The sequence below is a fragment of the Theobroma umbraticum genome, unplaced genomic scaffold (assembly GCF_002168275.2).
Source record: "Theobroma umbraticum cultivar Fairchild unplaced genomic scaffold, ASM216827v3 scaffold_204.0, whole genome shotgun sequence".
Classification (NCBI taxonomy): Eukaryota; Viridiplantae; Streptophyta; class Magnoliopsida; order Malvales; family Malvaceae; genus Theobroma; species Theobroma umbraticum.
The window spans coordinates 619,104-640,164 of record NW_018397267.1 but is presented as its reverse complement, the minus strand read 5'-3'; the positions used below and the strand labels follow the sequence as shown (position 1 = coordinate 640,164).

The 21,061-nt window shown below is 35.8% G+C and overlaps 4 protein-coding genes across 6 annotated transcripts in view; 2 read left to right on the top strand and 2 right to left on the bottom strand.

Annotated features, from left to right (window-relative positions):
- LOC110424110 (lysM domain receptor-like kinase 3) overlaps positions 1-3,168 on the bottom strand; it is a 4,712-nt gene extending 1,544 nt beyond the window's left edge. Inside the window, exons 1-8 of the mRNA XM_021438614.2 lie at positions 2,481-3,168; positions 1,593-1,626; positions 1,475-1,482; positions 1,194-1,352; positions 651-847; positions 427-516; positions 115-211; positions 1-15 (exon numbers count right to left, since the gene is read on the bottom strand). The exon at positions 1-15 is cut by the window's left edge and continues 137 nt beyond it. Coding sequence (XP_021294289.1) covers positions 1-15; positions 115-211; positions 427-516; positions 651-847; positions 1,194-1,352; positions 1,475-1,482; positions 1,593-1,626; positions 2,481-3,108 — 1,228 coding nt within the window. The 5' untranslated portion in view covers positions 3,109-3,168. The remainder of the gene's footprint in view (positions 16-114; positions 212-426; positions 517-650; positions 848-1,193; positions 1,353-1,474; positions 1,483-1,592; positions 1,627-2,480) is intronic.
- A 440-nt stretch (positions 3,169-3,608) lies between these two features.
- Positions 3,609-4,926, top strand: RBCX1 (Chaperonin-like RbcX protein). Of its 2 annotated transcripts, none has more exons than XM_021439464.2 (6): positions 3,609-3,861; positions 3,968-4,062; positions 4,147-4,264; positions 4,381-4,397; positions 4,479-4,541; positions 4,629-4,926. In XM_021439464.2, the coding sequence occupies exons 1-6, from the start codon at positions 3,711-3,713 to the stop codon at positions 4,710-4,712; spliced, it is 528 nt and encodes a 175-aa protein (XP_021295139.1). In that variant the 5' UTR covers positions 3,609-3,710; the 3' UTR covers positions 4,713-4,926. The 2 variants fall into 2 exon arrangements, with proteins under 2 accessions (XP_021295139.1, XP_021295140.1); XM_021439465.2 differs by having other exon boundaries at positions 3,663-3,850; positions 3,940-4,062.
- A 111-nt stretch (positions 4,927-5,037) lies between these two features.
- Positions 5,038-10,607, bottom strand: LOC110424776 (malonyl-CoA decarboxylase family protein). 2 transcript variants are annotated; one of them, XM_021439463.1, is made up of 17 exons: positions 10,453-10,607; positions 10,326-10,371; positions 10,058-10,146; positions 9,875-9,965; positions 9,659-9,785; positions 9,374-9,557; positions 8,559-8,703; positions 8,365-8,455; positions 8,173-8,231; positions 8,021-8,098; positions 7,729-7,812; positions 7,167-7,348; positions 6,403-6,531; positions 6,129-6,201; positions 5,735-5,820; positions 5,391-5,475; positions 5,038-5,268 (listed from the first exon to the last, which is right to left on the bottom strand). In XM_021439463.1, the coding sequence occupies exons 2-17, from the start codon at positions 10,368-10,370 to the stop codon at positions 5,236-5,238; spliced, it is 1,581 nt and encodes a 526-aa protein (XP_021295138.1). In that variant the 5' UTR covers position 10,371; positions 10,453-10,607; the 3' UTR covers positions 5,038-5,235. The 2 variants fall into 2 exon arrangements, with proteins under 2 accessions (XP_021295138.1, XP_021295137.1); XM_021439462.1 differs by having other exon boundaries at positions 10,326-10,607.
- Positions 10,608-15,348: 4,741 nt separating this feature from the next.
- Positions 15,349-20,533, top strand: SRF8 (STRUBBELIG-receptor family 8). Its single transcript, XM_021438716.1, has 16 exons — positions 15,349-15,837; positions 16,305-16,437; positions 16,539-16,610; positions 16,706-16,771; positions 16,861-16,932; positions 17,038-17,109; positions 17,567-17,638; positions 17,745-17,810; positions 17,889-17,954; positions 18,043-18,350; positions 18,541-18,794; positions 18,893-19,164; positions 19,293-19,428; positions 19,549-19,688; positions 19,801-19,957; positions 20,088-20,533. The coding sequence occupies exons 1-16, from the start codon at positions 15,717-15,719 to the stop codon at positions 20,238-20,240; spliced, it is 2,160 nt and encodes a 719-aa protein (XP_021294391.1). The 5' UTR covers positions 15,349-15,716; the 3' UTR covers positions 20,241-20,533.
- Positions 20,534-21,061: the final 528 nt, after the last annotated feature.

The following is a 21,061-nucleotide window of genomic DNA, read 5'->3' as shown; positions in this document are numbered from 1 at the left end:
GCAATGGATCTCTCTCTGAAAGAAAAATGTTTCACCAATAGAATTCGATTGGCTCCGAGTGAAAATAAGATGCTTATCTTGCATAATTGAAGTCATAAAACACTTGTTTCTCACCTCGCTGCTGGCGCAAATGTTGACTTAAATTACCATTCTCGATGAACTCATAGACCAAGAATAAGGAACCTTCAACACAGTATCCTATTAAACGCACCTGCATGAGATTTTGATATGCAGTCGCATAAATGTTCATGATCACATTGATCAGATGATCAAAGACTACTTGAAATATCATTTGAGGAGAAACAAATAACTACCAATCAAAGAAGAGTGAATTCTAAATGATGTCATAGTTCTACCAGTGCCATTGGTATAAGTAAACTGTTGTCCAAATAAGGTATAAGAGGAGGCATATGGAAGGCAGAATACCAGGTTCAAGTGATGAACATGTGTTAAAACCTTCAATTCAGCAAGGAATTCCTTTGATGCTTGCATATCCATCTTCTTGATTGCGGTTTTCTGCATGACAGGAGAAAAGTTGGATTCATGATGGGGCACACTTAGTTTGCAGGTTTAAACATGATGATCCCTACAATAATAATCCTCATATCATGATCTAGGATTCTCTAAAATGGAAACTTAGGACAAGGTACCTCGCCTCTTAGTTCTGCAAGGTAAACAGAACCAAAGCCTCCTTGCCCGATCTTATTAGCAATGCTAAAGTCATCCGTTGCCTTGGCAAGCTCTTCATATGAGAACTCCACAGATTTGTCCACTGTGATACCAGTGAGGCCTGGAGAAGCAAAAAGAGCAGTGGTTTCGGAATTTTTCTGCAGGGTACTTCCGGAACCTAAATCATCAAGACCACAGGATACAGAAGATTGATCGCTAATGAGATGCAAATTTCAAGCTTGAATTTAGTTGTCCATTTTAGAATTCAATGTTTTCACAAGAACTATGCAATTGCAAAGATACTCATAGTAAACGCTTCTGCAAAGAAATCATTTGTCTGCCCATCAAAACCTGACATTTGACAACAACCTTAAATAATGGCTACAGTTAAACTATTGCCTCAGCGTTATTTTCAGGTAACTTGTCCCTCCTAGCTACCTCACATAATTAACTTACTTCCCCAGTTCAAAGCAACTTTAGCTTAGAATATGCAGCAACTGAATATAAAGAGAGAAAGCTCACACCTCCATGTTGAATGTAGTGGTCTGGGGATGCTTCTAGGAGTAATGATGCTTCCACCCCTTTCTTCCTTTTGTAAAGGCCAGCATATATACAAAATCCCAAAGTTAAAGCCCCAGCAACTCCTGCAATAGATATGCCAGCGATAACTCTACTCGAGATTCCTGGTTCAAATGCCACAAGTTAAGCTCAAGACAACATCATGAGCATCCTTGACAAGCATGCTTAAGAAAATCAAGGCAAGAGGCTTGAACATTAATAACTAATACGTAGAGACTGATCCTACCAGTTGTGCTGCAAGACAGAAAAATCAGAACAACAGATAGAGTCATTAGATGAACTGAATAAATGGTCATATTAGCATTACAATTCAGTCAGGCGAGACATGAAATACCATCTAATACCTGATCTTCAATGGTGGAAAGTTTCCAGTTTGGTCTGCGAAGGAACAAAACGCCAGGCTTATTAATGAAAACCATCTTATGATCAGAATAATACTCATTAATGTTATGACAGAAGAATCTCCACTATATTTCATAAAAGAGATACAAAGAACAAGAATTTGGCAATCGAAAATACAATATAATATTCCAACATCATCTTCTGACAGGCCAGAATATTTTAGAATCTTTGGATAAAGACATAAATGATAATTCAAAGAGCAGCGTTTTTTTTCTCCTACTGTTGTGCATAAATTAACTAATATCTGTATATATTTAAGAACCCCCTGTTAATAAAGTCATTTGCAGGGGTAATTTTTCCATAGATTTCACTATCTGTTAACAAGGATTGGGCCACCACATTGAAAGTGATTATCGCATCATTACCAAACCATGTCATGATTGATTAAGGGAATTGTTCTTATTCAGTAACGGGAACAATGCATTAAAAAATAACTATAATAACTAATGATTGGAAGGCGACAAAGCAACCCCGATCAGTGATTTTCTCTCTCTGTAAACTCCTGAGTACTGTGGTTTCGTTGATTGAAAAACTTTAAAAAAGATTAATTAAGTTTAGACCATTATTAAATCTATCTTTGTTATGATTGAAATCTAATCAAGTAATGCAACATTCATGTACTTGTATGTATGTATATACGTACGGATCGAAATATTTTATCTGCCCAGAACATGACAAAGTGCCGAGACTCATGCGGTAGAACAAGAGAAAGTGTCAAAACTCTGAAGAACTCATTCCGTGTTGACAAGGCCCAGTGGCCAAGTGGCAAAGTGATCAGAATTTCTCCATATGACACAAAAATGCATGAAAAGCTTTGAAAATTGACAAACCTTTTGCCGGCACAAACAGGAGTCCAGTCCCCGCACTGAAATTGGACCCTGGATTGTACTTTTCCAGCAGCTCCGCAGATACGTTGGCCTCCGCTGCAATGAACGATAAATTCTCACCTGGACGGAGAGGATACGTCGTGAACAACCCGTAATCTTTCGAGACTTGTCTAACACCACATGAACAATTAACCGTAACATTGATCAGCTTGTGATCAGGTATTTCCGTTGCATCATAAACGTTCACCCTACGCATCCAATCCTTCGTGGTCAGGTTAGCATACCAGTCGCTAGCAATCTTGTCGTAAGTATCACCAACCTGGGTGAAGTAACTAAAGGTGTGACCCCAAAAATCTCCGTTCAAGCAATCGCAAGAAAAGGGTACGTTGATCCTGGTCCCGGTATCAATTTTATCCTGACTTGAAACATGGGGATTGTACAGAAGTATCTCGGAGATTTGCTGGTTAAAGATGGTGCTAATGTATGTGAGGTTTGATCCTTCCCATACGTAATAAGAAGCAAAGGCAAAGCTGCAGCCAGTCCTACAGTTGGCTTGGACTTGGATGAATAAGTATAGAAGAGTATGAAATACTAGCAAGAGTTCTGTTGGTGTTTTCTTTTTCGAGAACATGACCACTTTGTAAGAGAGAAAGATGATCCGTTTGGGGTTTTGGAGATCATCAGAGATGGCAGAAGAACAAGAGGCGAATGGGATTTGTTGGTTTTGGGTGTTTGATATCTACCATGTAGGCATATGACAGCTTGGTTTTTTGTTTGCTCTTGAATGTGGACCAAAGGAATTTAAGTATTTTTTTTCAGCTTTGTCTATGTATCGTTTTCCTTTGAATTCTTAAAACCATGCTATTACTGTCAAAACCAAGTCACGTTACCCTTTTTTTCCATTTTTTCATTTTTCATCCCTTCTGCTACGATTTGGGTCAGCACTCAGGAGTCAAACCCAATAAGGGGATGGGTCCTGACAGATTGGTTATCTGATTGTTCTGCCTAGACAAGTGACCTTTCTATGCCACTGCATATGATAAAGAAGTGTTCTTTCCACGTGTAGATTGGTAGATATTTTGGCAGTGAACTGAAGATATTTCAGTTCAAAACAGAGGTTTCAGGCTTTTAAGTTGGGTACTACCGCCAAAATAAGAAGAGAGCTTATCCCAAAATCAAAGAAGCGACCCCAGAAGTCTAATCATTCGTCACAGTTCGATATATCCATCATCCATGGAAACCCTCGCTGTTCTACCACTCGCTTGGCCCTCCTTTTTCCCTTCAAAACCAATGAACAAGGATGCGGGTTTTCCTTCTTGGCCATGCAAACAAAGAAGCTCCTACTCTTCCACCCGCTTAAACTGCCAAAAAATGTATGTCCCTGGTAAGTATTCCTTCCTCAAATCCTTTCTCTGTACGTGTGCATTCTTGCCCAAGGTTGTCTTTTTCCTCTCTTTCGTAGCTCTCTCGTGATGAGAGTCTTTATGAAGGATTTGGAGAGGCATCACCAGAGGCCAAAGCAAGCAAAAACCTCCACAATTTCTTCAACTACATAGCAGTTAAGATAGTCAGTGCACAGCTTCAGGTTCTTTTCTCCCTATGTTGGTTATCCTCTTCTCTATTTAGATGATTTCAATCTCGTAATAACCCGTCGATTTTTCCGGGGCAGAGCTATAATCCTGAAGCTTATAAGGAGCTGATGGAATTCCTGAATACCCACTCGCTGAATGATGGGGACAAGTTCTGCGCCAGCCTGATGAGGGAATCCTCAAGGCATAAAGGTCTAGGTAAGACTGCATGCTGCGCGTCCTACGAGTCAGAAAATGTTCCATATTCTTCATATGTTTCCAGAATTTGACTTTTAATTAATGAGTTTGGTTTTCCATTTGCAATCACTTGACAGCCCTGCGAATCCTAGAGGTATGTTGCTGCAAAATTCTTCTTTTGTCTTCTACTTAATTCCTGCTTTGATTTGATAAAGCTGTGTTATGTTTCTCACAGGTCCGATCTGCATATTGCAAGCATGATTTCGAGTGGGACAACCTGAAGCGCTTAGCTTCCAAGGTCAGAAAACCATTTTCTTTCTCTTTTGATATCATTCTCGTCCCTGTTGATTGGTTCAAGAATAGTCGGGGTTTCTTTTTTTTTCAGATGGTGGATGAATCCAACACGAAACTCATGAGGGAATATGTTTTAGAAACCAGTCCTGCAACTGAAAAAGAAACCGGCAAGTGATCGGAACTCTCTACTCCGGGCTCATCCAGGCGTGGGTGGCAGTTCGGATTTAGGAACCATTCCATGGAATTTATATACAGAACCAGATTTTTGTATTTGGAATATCCGGTATAATATATTGAAAGAATCAAAATACGTATAGAAGTATTAGCTCATCCAGGCATTCCGTAGAATCATATACAGAACCAGATTATTGTATTTGGAATAGCTGGTATAATAGATAGAAAGAATCAAAATACATATAGAAGTATTATTTAATTTGAGGAAAAAAGATTCAAAACTTGTTCTTTTTGCCTTTTAAGTAAAAAAATTATACATTAATCACTGAATTAAATGTTCGAATGTTTATAGAGGATAAAAGTGTGTGAGTAATATCTACATTTTCTGAAGAACAGAAAATTGTAAACTCGAATACGCAGGTAGCAACAGCAAGTATCTTTCTACATATCTTAGACAATCATAAGAAATAAGTATATAATAAGTTGGTGGCTGTAAAACCTACTTGCAATCTCCTGCGATCATCCTAATTTGTGCTTGATTCATTTTCCGTCAATGGCTGGAACCATAGCAATAGCAAAATCAAGCATGGAGGTACATGTAAGATCACCACTATTTAACAGATCAATGATTATCCATAAACAGCAAAAGTTAACATTCTTGAATGCTTTTCTTAAATACCTGAACATATCGTCTCACATCAGAGGAAGAATGGATATGGCCTAAGCTGAAGTATGAGTGAGCATATTCTTCAATAGTCTCTGGCCTGCAGGTCATCATTTAGGGTAACTATGCTGCTTAGGGAGGGAAATTCTAATAAAGTTAGAAACAAGATTTTGTTACGAAACTGTAGAAGTTCATTACAGATCCAATTTGCACGTCTCTTGAGAAGCAATCGAATTGGGCAATAATAAATTGGGAAGTACCATGAGAGAAATTATAAGTTTCTTCATCAAATGAGGTGAAATTTTTCCTAAAAAAGAAAAAGACTGATAAATAAAGGCGGGTTGTGACGGAAAAATTACCTGTAGACATAGTTTACCATGATTCCTGCACTTTGGCGTAGGCCTTTTTCTGATCGGTCAGCCATCCAGTTTATTCTTTGAACCATCTGTTCCATATTTTTAAGTTATTAGAATCTGACAGTACAAATCAGTACTTGGATGAGAGAGAGGAATTCGCATCTTCAAGAACATCTGCTCCCTTGGTTCCCAATTGTTTAATCCGTTAGTGCAGCTAATTTTGTATTATAAAAATAGCATATCACTTATATAATCAATCTTTGCACCTAAAGAGATGACCTTTCCGAAAGAAAAGCCCTCGTGAAACTATTTAAGTAGTATGGAGAAAGATCTAGAAACTATGGATTCTGCCGCCAAAAGGACTTTGCTGATCTATGATTGAAACTGCATTACATACCGCTCCATTTTGCAGATGGAAGTTTGCAACAGAATCTAGAGCTTTTCCTCTCTTTTTCTCTTGCAGAAGGTACCTAATTTTGAACAATCAGCATCAATTAATTTTACCTAAAGAAACACAAGCTCCATATATTAAGTATAGAACCAATTAATTTGACTTCCTCCAGTTCAATAAGTTTCCATGTTTCTGTTCCTTGTACAACAAGAATTAAAGAAATTAAAGTTGAGGCTACTTGGTCAAGATAATAGACAGCAATTTTATTGGAGAAATATACCTCGCACATAGCCGCATTAAAGCTGGTTTTAATGCTGAAAGCAATTTCGAGGAATTAGTCCAATCATGACTTGTAGGTGTCAGCAAGTTCAACATTATTTCCATGCCGTTTTTTCCAGCAGCAAAATCCCTGTTACAGATAATTCCAATATGCAGACTCCATAAATCACATTTCAGGAGCACAAGACTGAAATATGAGAAAGCCTAAATAGAGTAATACGTGATGAAGAAAGTATCTATCCATATTCATCGGTTGAAAACTTCTTGAAAAAGCAATAAGTATGCAAGGTTGAACAACAGTACGAAAAAATAAGAAATGTTCTGGCGATGACAGGCTTTTGATCAATAAGGTCAGGAAATACAGACTAATGATAAATCGAACATACATGTTAACCAAATCCACCATAATATAGTTCCAAAATATTGATCTTCCCTCTATTTAAGTAGTAACGTTTCAAAAAATAATCTGAGTGTTGGACTAACACAGATTTTTCATGGAAAGCAATGAATCAATGGCTCATAAAATTTTCACAACTCAATGTGCTTTATTGTCACTCTATTACCTAAGAACCACAACAGTCACAAATAGGAGAAAATTATGTGTAGGACAGCGCTTTGTTTTGTCAACAGCAGATGAGTCAACTTCTAGTAAAAGCAACATTCCAGAAGGCATGGAGAATGATTTGGAAACTGTTGATCTTCAGAAAATTCCCTTCACACTCACACACACACACACATATCTGAATGAACACATATGAAGCTTACCCAGATGATTCTATGAGTCTTCTTTCTTCTTCTGGTTCAAGTACATTTTCATAGAAAGTTAATCCAGATCTATCAGCTGACGAACATGATATATCCTCTGCTTCAGCAAGTTTCGATTGAGATGCCAACTTGGACAGAAGCCACTGCATGAATCCAGGGATAGGACTAAGCGTAGCGAACACCTATGCAGTAAGTGGAAAAGAAGTGTCAGTAAGCATGTTCTGAACCAAGACTTTCAGATAAATAAACAGTAAAATACATGTGACTGTCAAATATTCGATAATATACATGTATCTTGAGTTGCAGATGCAACATAGTGCACTGATCGTCCTGTATGATGCCATATTATATTATCTAAAACCTATTGAAATTCCTATTGTGTTCAAGATTGAACAAAGGCAACATATTAACTCATAATGCAAAGAGTTCAGTATAACCACCATTTTCCAAAATTAAAAGAAAAAAAAGAAACTAATTACTAAGAGAATTCTCACTGAACATGCCAAAAATAATCTTGCAGCTCATTTGATTAAGTAATCTGATAAGAAAAAGGAGTACTTACAGAAATATGTGGCATATCTCTTCTCACCAATGTAATAACCCTTTTAATAAGAAACTTTCCTAGGTTGATTCCTGCCAAGCCAGGCTGCAAAAAGTCAGAAGTAGGAAGTCAGGTTCATGGAAACAGAATATCAAAATTTAACTAGGAATAGTTAATTAGTACAAGTAACTAGACTGTATTATCAATACACCATACAACCAGCTGCCCTGATATCATTCTGTATGTTTCCTGTAGTTAATATCCTTTACAAATAAAATGGGTGGTGGGGAGGGGGGGAGGAGAAACTTAGTACCTGAGTTGATGATATGGAGTAAAATAACGCACATGTTGCCTCACTTTCAAGAATGGGAGGGTGATCCCACAAAACTTCCTATCATTCACAAGAATATTAAGAACAAGAAGACAAAGAGGAAAAGGAGTCTGGTACAGTTAAAGAAAATTAACCTGTATTGTCTGTGCTACAGCCTTCAAAAGTGCAACTTCAATAAAAATAAGGGGTTCACCTGAAATAGAGAACAGTTAGAGACAGAGAGAGAGAAAGAGAAGAGGAAAGATGGATTAAAGGCTAGTAAACATATTCCCCCTGTCCAAACATACACAAAACACACCAGACAAACAATGAAAGGAACTGGTTACCAGGTATGGCTGAATGAAAATATCCAAAACAACGACGACCAACTCCCAGCCTTCTCTTAAGATCGATAAGGTTGCTGATTGGATGCACTGCCTGGACAAATTATGGTTACTAGATAATACACAGACCACACCTTGCAAAATCTATATCCATGAGAGGTTAAACCTCATAAGGAAGAGGGAGAAGAAAAACAAACCTCATAAGCCACAATTTTCTCCAGCAAAGAAGCAGGATCATCCCATGTAATCTGATGGAGCTCTAAAGCAGCAGGACTAAGCCAAGTACTAAGCTTCTCCTTTAGATAGGAATCTAATGCTCGCAATGAGGAAATATTTTCTGCTCTGAAATTTACAAAAATTTCAGCTTCTTGTGTGCATTTCTTTTAAATAAGTTTCAATTCTTCAATAAATTAATATACAACTGAGTTTTGAATACTCAACAAGCAACAACACTAACCATAAACCGTATAAAGAAAATTTGTAAAAATTCAGATCTTCGACCTTTTCAACCTTCTAACATTCCAATTCCAAAAACCAATCCTGTTCATGGTCAAGGATTTTATAAAGAGGCAACTATAAATTATCCAACATAGCACTTCAATGAAGGTATTGATGTAGTCATAGCATCACCTAAACCTCCCACCGAAACAAAAGATGTAAAAAGGTGAAAAAAGGAAAACTATATTAGTGCTTACTTTCTTTGCAAGAACCGTGAGGCTCCATCCTATAAGAGCTATTAGCTAAACTCCACTCAAAGGAGAACAAGATCAATGCCCAAATGATGGACTATGATACAAGATATCTCATGCCCTTAGGAAGCTCCAAAGAACTTTAGTATGAGATCTTTCTTGATGACTTTGTATAAGAAATTAGATGTTAAAAACCACCTGAGCTAAAGATTTCTGTAACATACTTTCAACTATTGATAAAAGCAGGTAAGATAAATGTAAGAATATGATGATCAAATCAAGATAAATTAAGGTGGAAACAAATAAAAGGACTATAACCTTACGCAAGAATAGATAATATATCAGCCCGAAGGATGGTCAAAACCTTCAGCCCTCCAGGGTGCGTGTTGAGTCGCTCAAAGAGAACTTCATACACTGGCTTAAGAGAATGTCTCAAATTTCTCTCTATGCGATAGAAAGTTGAAAGAAAGCCTTCATCTTCAACCCCTCCCGATTGAGCTTCATTCCCTGAAACAAGAAACCTCTACACCACTCAACTCCACTAAACATGAAAATAAGTGTTCAAACAATGAAAACATATTCAGGTGAAATACCAACAGTAAACTTACCACCAGGTAGCTGAAGTCCTAGATATTGTTTTATGAGTTCACGGACTTGAGTCCTATTTAGATCATACTCTTTGGCAAGCGTCAGCAATAATTTGCGGCGGTTCTCGAAAGAAAGACTAAAATAGCCCTGCATTATACCACATAACATTGTCAAGCACCAACAGAAACACGAGAACTCAAAGATAATCACTAATCGCTTATCGCCTAATTCTTCACCTCCGAAAAATCATTAAGTACAGCATCAAGAACTTCTGTTTTATTCATTGATATAGCTGAGTGCATTGATTCTCGTACAACCTCAAACGACCTAGTTAACAACAAAAAAAGAATCCGAAACTTAAACTTCAAGCATTCTCACTTAAGATTGTATGCCGTGAATACTTCGCAAGAAATAAAGACCTTTGTTTATTGAGCTTTTCATTTCCATCTTCAGTATTACGCGGTGCTTGGTTTCCTTGAGAATTGGATAGCATCTGATTAACCTCATTCTGTTGTGAAATTAATTCAAACTAAATCAGCAAATTCTCCTATCTCTAATCACAAATTCATTAATCTCGTGATTAATGCAATATTAAATAGTTAATCAAACAATTCAACCAAACAGAGTACGATCAATCAAACAAGAAAAATTCAAATTAATAATAAAAAAGAAAAAGAAAAAACTTACAGATAGAGGAGAAAGGGCGAGCTTGCTTGGATCGTTGGGTCTCATTCTGGCTCGCATCAAAATGGCCAAGGCTTTCTTGTTCATTTCAATTATATACAAAATTAAATAAAAAATTTAATTTAATTACCATAAACGTTTAGTTTCCGCTTTGTCTGTCCTCACGTCGTTTTCCTCGAACCGCTTGACTCTTCCCGGCCAGAAACTCAGAGAAAGTGAAGGCGGACGCATGTTTTACCCGTTTGAAATCCTGGAAACGACAGCGTTTAGGACAGACGAATTCATACATCGTATTCAAGCAAAACGAAAACGGTCCAAAAATTTCGCCCGCTTAAAAAGAAAGATCAGAGAGGGAAAAAACAAAAACCCGCGAAAGATTAAAAAAAAAATTTACCGCAATCCTCCTAAGGTAAAAAGTAAAATATTAATTGATGTCCACACCAACGAATTCAAGAGAGTATTTCACATGATTTAATTTGATGGATAATGTTTAATTAATTCTTTCAACGTGCGAGAACTAGTGACACGGTCTTGTCTACAAGCAAAAACTTCCTTGGATCCATCACTTTGTGTCCCAGACAATCAATTAGTAATTAATTGTGTCCCAAACAGTCAATTAGGTATAATAATTAATACCTATAACAGAACATTAATCGAATCAATATGTATTAAATATGTTTTTTAATTGAGAGAAAATGATATAAAATACGAAATCATTCACTAATCAACTAATATATTAAATATTTAAGTATTTGAAAGAAATATTTTAAATACATCATATATAGTTTATAATTGAAATTAATATACATCAATGTGAATTATTTTCAATTTACATAATTTGATTTTTAAAATTTTAAAATCAAATTATTTAATATTTATTTTGTCGGCTAACATGTTCAATCAGGAATTATAAGTTTGGGCCACAAGGCATTTGGGGTTTGCTTGACTGTTGAGCATAGATATGCACCCATTTGATTGATGGGCCACGCTGTTCATAATAAATTGGGGGAGGCTTTAAATCTTTTGCAGAATTTTCTCTTTATTTGTCAAATGTCAACTATAAAAAGGAGCTTTCGTTCCTTTTTTTTTTTTCTGTTTCTTTTTTACCGTTACGCCTTGTGTGGGTTCGGTGAGGTATGGAGTCGTTGAACCTAACGGTTAAGAATTTTGCTTTACAAGCTAGCCTCATAAAGTTTACCATGACCACTTGGTCCATACCCCATATGTTTTCAAATGAATAGGATTGACTTAGACAGTCACCTCCTACTTCTTTTAATATAGTATTTAAAATTTTACTTTAATTCAATAAATTATAATAAATAATGACATCACATCACGTAATCAAATAATTATTTTTTTTTATTTTTTGGCATATGCATGTCTATAATAAAATATTTAAATGTATAAAAAAGAAATATATATATATTTATATGTCAACAACAAGAACCACCTCCCCCCCCCCCCCCCTTCCCCCTCTTACTTGGCATCCTCAATTTGAGTAATACTTAATTAATTAATTCATCCACGCTTTTTCGGCGTGGGTAATCCGTTCTGCTGATATTTACTAAACTTTCAAGGACAAATAATGCTTAAACTCGCGGTAGCTAGTTAGTGCTTTGAGTCAATCATGCACGAGAATCTGATATTCCAAGAAGCCAGCTTTTGTGTACCTCACTATAAGATTGGCCCTCATGTGCTCTACTGTTAATCCATATCTTACTTATAATCCAAGGAAATGACAAAACCCAAAGTGGATCGCATTTCACAACTGGTTTGGATTCTTTGCTTCCTTTCCATCTACTTTTCAAATCTTTACATTATAATTCTTTGTTCCCTTATACCCTATGAAATTTACAAAAAATAAATTAAATTAAAAAACAAAAACATAAATTACACGTAACATTATTTTTAATTAGTACTTTATGAAGAACTTTTATTTTGACAGAAAATTAAACTGTTAAATGTTTTAATAAAATTATAAAAAAACCCTCAAACGTCAATAAATAGATTAATTTTAAATTAAAAGTATTTTAATAATTTTATTAAGTAAAATTATTAGTCTAATTCTTTATAAGAACATAAATTATCTACATAATACAAAATACAAATTTAAAAAATTAAAGAACCATAAAATGTTGTGTGAGAAAATTTAAAATCAAGAGAAATATAAGTAAAGTTTACTCTGAAAATTTCTCTAACGATTAAAATGTAAAAATTCTTTTACCTTGCGTCTTCTGCTAAATACAATAGATGAAAGTTCGGTTTTTTTTTTTAATTAGTCTTTTTGCTTAAAATTGGAATGTGAAGGTTATTACGTTTTCCTAGTCCACTTTCTGTCTTATGCGAAAATTAGACTACAAGAATTCCATTTTCTATAAGTAACTTAGTCCGACAAAAATTGAAGATTCTTAAGCTTTCCTAAATCCTAATGCATGTTAGCTTTAAACCAAGCAATAATTAAACATTAAGCAATTTAATGATTTTCTTTTTTTTTAATGCTGGACTTTGAAAAACACGGTTCAACAAATTGAGTCGCATTAATTAAATTTCTTCAAGATTAAACTATATATTAAAACTAATAAATCATTCCATTCCTATGATTAATTTTTATAAAATTATGAAATAGACCCATGGGAAGACAAAAGGGATTTGGACGTCCCAAATCTAGTATATGGACAAAACTTGAACCACATGTATTTTATGGGACCGAGTGGATCAAAGTCGGTGGCCAATTGTGCACCAAAGATGGTAAACAAATTGACGAGACGGGAGGCCCAATGCCGACGGGGTTCCCATCTTTTTCCCAGCCAGCATGCTGCTGCCCTGCATTGTATATCGTTGACCCACCGGCTTTCTTGACCAACCTACTCCATTCTTTTTTCCATTTTTTCTTTGATTTTGGACTTTGTCTCCTTTTATGGATTTTTTTTTTTAAATTTTAGAACATATTTTAATTTTGATTTAATATTTTAAAATATATATAAATTATTTAAAAACTTTTTATTAATATAATATAATCAATTAAAATTTTATATTTTTATTATAAATCAAATAAACTCTTATACTTAATAACTTATTTACTAAAAATGATACTTATTTTTTTATTTTATATAATACTAACGTATATATTGATATATTATAATACATAATAACATAACATGTTAATATGTCATAATAATACGATCATATAATTTTTTTAAATTTTTATATTAACACCATGTAAATATATATTTAATAAGACATATTTGTAAATATAATAAAAACAATTCACTTCCTTAGTACCGGGTGAAATCTTTCCACGGCAAATTGTTTACAAGGAGGTCAATTATTTGTGGATCTGGGGAGTGAACGGAGGAACCAAACGTGCATGTTCACTAAGTGGGATTGTTCCCTTATTTTTTATGCGGTTGAAGGAATCTAAGACAGATCACGGGCAGCATGTTGCTTTCTCATTCGGCCAAATATGGAATAAAATTTACAAGTCGTTACAAGTCATCTCGATTCTTCAAGACCTTTGTAATTCAATTTGTCTGAGGAAAATCACATTTATATTAATAATTTTTTTTGTCTTTTTTTTTATCATTTTTTTTCATGTATTAAATGATATCGAAATAGATCGGTGTTCTCTACACGTGAATGAAACATACTTCCTAGTGTCGTTGTCTAGACTATGGAATTGAAGTTCATTCAATTGAAGCACTACAAAACCCTGTCACCTTAACTCAATCCTTCTAATATTGTCTATCATATGAATGATGATAGTAGTATTTTATTATCAACAAAGGGGAAATAAACATTAGTGGGTTCTTTTTAGTTTACTATATAGTATTAAATTCTCTCTTTTTTTCTCTTAAAATTTTGCAACTTTTGTTAGGTGAATGATTGTTCTTTTGCACATAAGTTGATGATAATTTTCTATTGAGAATTATTATCAAAAAAGCAAAACTTAATTAGCTGGGTTCCTACCCTTTTGATCACCCTCTAGAAAAATGTGATGAAAAGCTTCCAAAGCTAAAGTCAGAAAAGGGTTTGCTCCCCATGAGTTCACAAATGGACATTTTAGTCAATTTCAGAAATTCCTCTCAAACCCCACCCGCAAGTCTCAATCTGCCTGGCCAGGGCTCCAGGCTCGGGGTTCAGGGTCAGGCTCAGTCAGAGCCTGGCCATTCCAGGCAACCAGGCTCCTGCTTCCCTGCACGAAAAAGTGGCAAACAATGGTATCACAGGCAGTAACAATTTCACCTTCGGAAGATGGATCATGACATTTTTTACCTCCCCTGTTTGCGTTTTCCATCATTGCCCATTCTTCTCATGCTAAAAGCTACATGCCACGGGGAAAGAAAGAAGAGAAAAGTTTCACATTTATTTTATCACTAAAAAAATCAAAACAGCATAACAATTTGTCGGTTCCTTCATTGTTATTGTATTAAAAAGATTGATCATCTCCTTGTTAAATTTAAATCCCTTTACCCACCTTCAAGTTTGCTTAAGAACAAAAATTTCACTTCAAAATAGTAGTCTTTTAAGTTAAGATTCTATTCAAATGCCCAAAAATTTAGGGTGATGAATTACAATATCAAATAAATTTTGATCATAATTCAATCTAAATCTTTTAGAATTAAAAACGGGTACCTCACTTCAAAACTTATAAAGGGAAAGATAATTTACCCGTTGATACGATCGCATCCTATGTAGCATTGGTTGCCATATCAGTTACCATAGGACTTGTATGAAGATATGGATTGCCATATCAGTTACCACAGGACCGCGTCAATGGGGCTTAACCAATTCCAATTTCCAACACTGAAACGTGGTAAAAGCGTTTGTTAAAGTGAAAGGGAGGCAAGCAGGACATACGGGGAAAGGGAACAAGCTAAAGTAGAGGATCGAAACTCGAAAAGGGCAATGACAGAGAGCAAACACCACCTGAGAAGTGAGGAAATGTCAATGCCTCGCTTGCCTACCCTGAGCCAATCGTTTCATTGGTAGTGTTCTATTGATTTTCCTCGAAATTTTTACTACTAGCTTTTTTTTTTTTCTCATATTTGGCCGACACAACACCCTTCCCAGATAATAATAAAACACACTGTCTCTTCATTACTACTCTCAGGCTTCTAGCTTCAGGCTTCAAGCTTCGAATCTCTCTTTCTCTCTTTCCTCTGCCATCTTCTTTAATGGCGATGTATCCTACCACTGAGCCTTCCAACAACTACTGCGACTACCCTTTCTCCTTCTCCTCCTCGTTCTTCAACTGTGCTCTTGCGTCCATGGTTCTCTGCCATGTGCGTCACCTCACCTGATCTGCACCTCTGAACACAGCTAAAATCAACTACTACAGCTGCTACAAGACGAAACAATCAAAAAGGAAAAAAAAACAACAAAAAGAAGCCAGAAATGGCTTACAACAACAGAGCTTTTTCTCTTTCTCTGACTCGTTTGCTACTCACTGAGTTAGTCTTACAATGTTTGATCTTGGTTTTCACTCCAGTTCAATGCACCACTGATTCTACTGATGGTATTTTTGTTTTTCCTATTGTTTTATTTTTTTTTGGGTTTTTTTATTGTTGTTTTAGGCATTGGCTTCCTTGATTTGGTTGTATGATGGAGGTGGCCAAGTCTGAATTTTTTTTGACATTTAGGGGTTAGATGTGATTAGTCAAGAAATGATCTTTGACTTCTCTATAGTATTTTTTGATTGGAAAGTTTGATCTTTTATGCTGTGTCTGTTTGCCCAGAAAATGCGGGAAAATTTGGAGAAAAATTGTGTTTGCTTTGATTCCTAATGTTGTCATTTTTCTCTTCTTTGGAAAAATGTGATAGATTTTTGTATTGAATTGCTAAAAATGTACAATTTCTGGATTTTAATTAATTTTCTGACATAAATGGAAGGTTTTTAATTCAATCTAATCTGTATTTGATTTATTAATTTTTGGAACCTGGCAATGACTTATTAAGTTGTTTTCTTTACTTATTTGTGGGCAGTTCAAGCGCTTCAGGTTATGTACACTGCATTGAACAGTCCTGCTAAGTTAACAAATTGGAAAACTAACGGTGGTGATCCATGTGGAGAGTCATGGAAAGGGGTTACTTGTGAGGGCTCGGCCGTCGTTTCTGTGTACGAGAGTGAATATTTCAAACGTAGCTATTTGTTTTTCAAATTTTGTAGCTTGATCAGTTTATGTTTTGGTTAATGGGTGGCTGTTGTTGTTATAACAGTGATATTTCTGGGTTACGGCTTTCTGGAACCATGGGATACTTGCTCTCTGATCTTATGTCTTTGAGAACACTGTAAGATAATTCCATTGCTTTGATGTCTGTGTGTGCCTTTGAGTAACTCTTTATTTACCTAATTAGTTAATGTCTTTTTCTTCGTATTTTGTTAGTGATTTGAGTAACAATAACATTCATGATACAATCCCATACCAGTTGCCACCGAATCTTACGAGCCTGTAATGTCTCTGATTCATTATGGTTTCTATTGTTTTAAGGATTATTTTTATTGCTTTGTATTGAAATGCTTGTTTATTACATGATGCAGGAATCTTGCAGGTAACAACTTAAGTGGGAATCTTCCTTACTCCATTTCTACTATGGTTACTCTTACCTACATGTAAGTGGCATATCTCAAATGCTATGATCTTTTGTTTACTCATCACACAATTGAGTAGCAAATCAAACTTCCTCTTATTTCCTAATTCTCAATCTTTGGTTATAGGAATGTAAGCCATAATTCACTCTCCCTGTCTGTTGGAGACATTTTTGCTAATCTTGCCGACCTTGGGACCTTGTAAGGGAACTTACTTAACCTTGTATATTTATTCTAATCTATAAGTTTTAATCTATGTAGAATTTCTGTGATCTAACTTGCTATTCCTTGTTGCTGTGAATCCTTTTGTATTCCACTTATTGCTCACTTATTCCAAATTGTTAGTAACATAAAACATTTTAAAGGTGTTGAAATGTGTCGATGATTAAAGCTTCACCTGGAAAATTATATTTGGATTTTGGTTCAACGTAAGGTAGTTTTGTCTTCTCTATATTTTAATTATGTGCATTAAAGGAAGAGATATTTTTCTGCAACCATATTGTTTTTGGATTGAATTCCATTAAGGATGAGTGATAGAGGGAAGCTTTGACTACCTTAATAACAATTAACTATATTCTGATTGGTACCTGTAGGCTGTTTTCTTACTAAATATTTTCTAACCACATTATGGTTTGGGTACCTTTGCTTGTTAATTCAGGGATCTTTCTTTCAACAATTTTAGTGGGGATCTTCCTAATTCGTTTAGCTCATTGAGCAATCTTTCTATGCTGTAAGTAAAGTGTTCCTTCATTCTCTGAGAGTAAAAAACAGGAGGAAAAATAGGGTTCAGATTTGTGGAGATTGACCAAGTGCATTGATATCTGAATTTGTGGCAGCTATATGCAGAACAATCAATTGACTGGTTCCCTTAATGTCCTTTCCGGTTTATCTTTGACAAGTCTGTAAGTTATTTTTCTCATACTGTAGTTGGGTTTTTACTCTCTGTCAGCCTGTTCTGATGCACCCTAGATTTTGAACAGAAATGTTGCGAATAACCATTTCAGTGGATGGATTCCTCAAGAGCTTTTTTCACTCCCAACTTTTATGTAAGGCTTAAAGTGGCATTGCCGCCATTTTACTTTTCCATATGTAGTTTGTGCAAAATGTTGAACTTTGCTATTGAAAATGAAACAGATATGATGGCAACTCCTTTGCCAATGGTCCTGCCCCTCCTCCACCACCATATAGTCCACCTCCACCTCGTAGATCTCATAATAAACATAATTCTGGATCAGGAGCTCGTACATCCCCTACTTCGGATGGTCAATCATCAGATTCAGATAATGGACCATCAGCTGGACTTATTGTAGGCATAGTTCTTGGCTCTTTGTTAGTGGTTGTTCTGGCACTACTTGCTCTTGTTTTCTGTGTCCGTAAAAATAAAAAGAAGGTGAATGGTGCAAGAGCTTCAAGGGGAAGTCTTTCAGTTGGCTCCAACGATGGTAGGTTTTCTTCTTCACATTTCTGTTCTCTTGGCAGTACTTTTACTTTAATAAAGCAATCAATTTTAAAGAAATTTGTTGGCAGTATTGTTTCTCCGTCATGATGCTCTTGAAGTTCACTAGTAATTGGTGCTTAAAACTCTCTAACATCCTAACAATGCTGGACCCATATTCTGCTTCATTTTTGCAGGACGTACTGAGATGCAAGAGCAGAGGGTGAAAAATGTTGCTGCTGTAATAGATTTGAAACCCCCACCAGCAGAAAAATTGACGGTTGATAAGATGTCAAAAAATGGATCTCTAAAGAGAATCAAGTCACCCATCACTGCTACATCATATACTGTTGCTTCTTTGCAAACAGCGGCAAATAGTTTTAGTCAAGAATATCTTATCGGTGAAGGTTCCCTTGGTCGTGTTTACAGGGCAGAGTTTCCAAACGGAAAGGTAACTTAACTGTAACAAATATTTAATATTGAAGTGCTCTCTCTAAAAACTAATGTTGGATAATGATAACTAATTATTTTTTATGTCATTTGATCTAGACAATGGCTATTAAAAAAATCGACAATGCTGCACTATCATTACAAGAGGAAGATAATTTTCTGGAAGCTGTCTCCAATATGTCACGCTTGAGGCATCCAAATATTGTTACATTGGCTGGATACTGTGCAGAGCATGGACAGCGTCTTCTGGTATATGAATATGTAGGAAATGGAAGTCTTCATGATATGCTGCACTTTTCTGATGATGGCAGCAAGACGTTAACCTGGAATGCACGTGTCAGAGTGGCCCTTGGCACTGCCCGGGCTTTAGAGTATGTAATATGTGTACAATTTTTTTGAGTCTATTTCTTTCTCTCTCTCCCACCCATGGTGCAAACACATATATTACTGAGAATTTGGCTGCTTGCATGTCTTCCTTTCTGATAAAGCTTTGTTTCAGGTACTTGCATGAAGTGTGCTTGCCTTCAGTTGTACATAGAAACTTCAAGTCAGCAAACATCCTACTTGATGAAGAGCTCAATCCCCACTTGTCTGACTGTGGTTTAGCTGCTCTTACACCAAATACTGAGCGACAGGTAAAAATTTGCTTTTAATAATGAGTCATTGGTGAACAAGTTTTCATTCCAATGCTGCCTGTAAACGGAAGTTTGTCCTAGCTCTTTATTTATTTATTGGTTTGTTTCCATATTGGACAGGTTTCAACACAGATGGTTGGATCATTTGGTTATAGTGCTCCTGAGTTTGCATTGTCAGGACTATATACTGTAAAGAGTGATGTGTACAGTTTTGGGGTGGTGATGTTGGAGCTGCTGACTGGTCGAAAACCACTGGATAGGTAAAACCCGTTTTCCTTCTCTAGATAATGATCTTTATATCTAGGCATTCTTACAATGCGATGTCTATCTGTCCAAGTAAAATTTTGTTTTGGTGTATTCTGCATTGTTTAGTTCAAGGACGAGATCAGAGCAATCACTTGTCAGATGGGCCACTCCCCAACTACATGATATAGATGCCCTGGCTAAAATGGTTGATCCTGCCCTCAATGGCATGTATCCTGCAAAGTCTCTGTCACGCTTTGCTGACATTATTGCTCTGTGTGTTCAGGTAAAGGAATTTACTAATGCTTAGGACAATATAGATTATCTTAACAGGGGCACATTTAGAGAGAGGGGTTTAAAAAAAGAAGAATAAGATGTAGAGTTAATGAATTATAAGTTCATTTTTATCTATGCAGCCAGAACCTGAGTTTCGACCTCCCATGTCTGAGGTTGTCCAAGCTTTAGTGAGGTTAGTGCAAAGGGCAAGTGTGGTCAAAAGGCGATCGAGTGATGAATCAGGATTTGCATACAAGACCCCAGATCATGATGCAATCGACATGTCATTCTAAAGTGTCTGGTTGAAACTTGAAGCTTGCAAAAAACTGATACCTTGCAATCATGGATGCAGCATGCTAAGGTCTAGGATGACTGAAGAGAACACGAGTTAAAAGCTCCTAGAAGAGAATCAAAATCGAGAATGAACCCAAAAAGGAAAAAAAAGTTATGTAATTATATCGCACACATTGTCACTTTAAATTTTTATAGTTTTACAGTGCAAATATATAGGTGTTTTATTGGGACATCATGATGCACATTCACTGTTTTGCATCTTAATAAAAGAAAAGAAGAAAGTTTCCTTTAATGCAAGCAAAGTACATAACATTGCCTTTGATGTTGATTTGCCATCATGAATTTTCATGTTTTTAGTCCCTAGTCTTCGTCTCATTGCTGATTCTTTTCTGCAAGAAATTGCCGACACATATTTGTGTCTGCCACATTTCCTATCATGGGAGAACTCATTGCTGTAGATGCGATTGGGGAAAGAAAAAGGTGACAGAAAAGGACAAATTTTGATTGAACAAAAGAATATAAAGAAACAGGTGTACTACGTGCATGCTTTATCTTATGGTCGTGGAGTCAGATCACTGCCGTTTAGGCTAATTATTTTAGCTTAAACTCTAAAAAAGAATCTTTGTGTCAATCTAATTTAACGACTTGACGTAATCATCTGATAATTGATATGGTTAAATTGTCAAGTTATATGTCATATGGGCAAAAAAGTCAATTGATATTAAGTTTAAGTTAGGATTAAGAGTTTGTTTGAATTTGTATCAAAGTTTAAGAGCTCGTTTGATCGATCATCGGGACCTAGTAAATGATTAAGAATGCC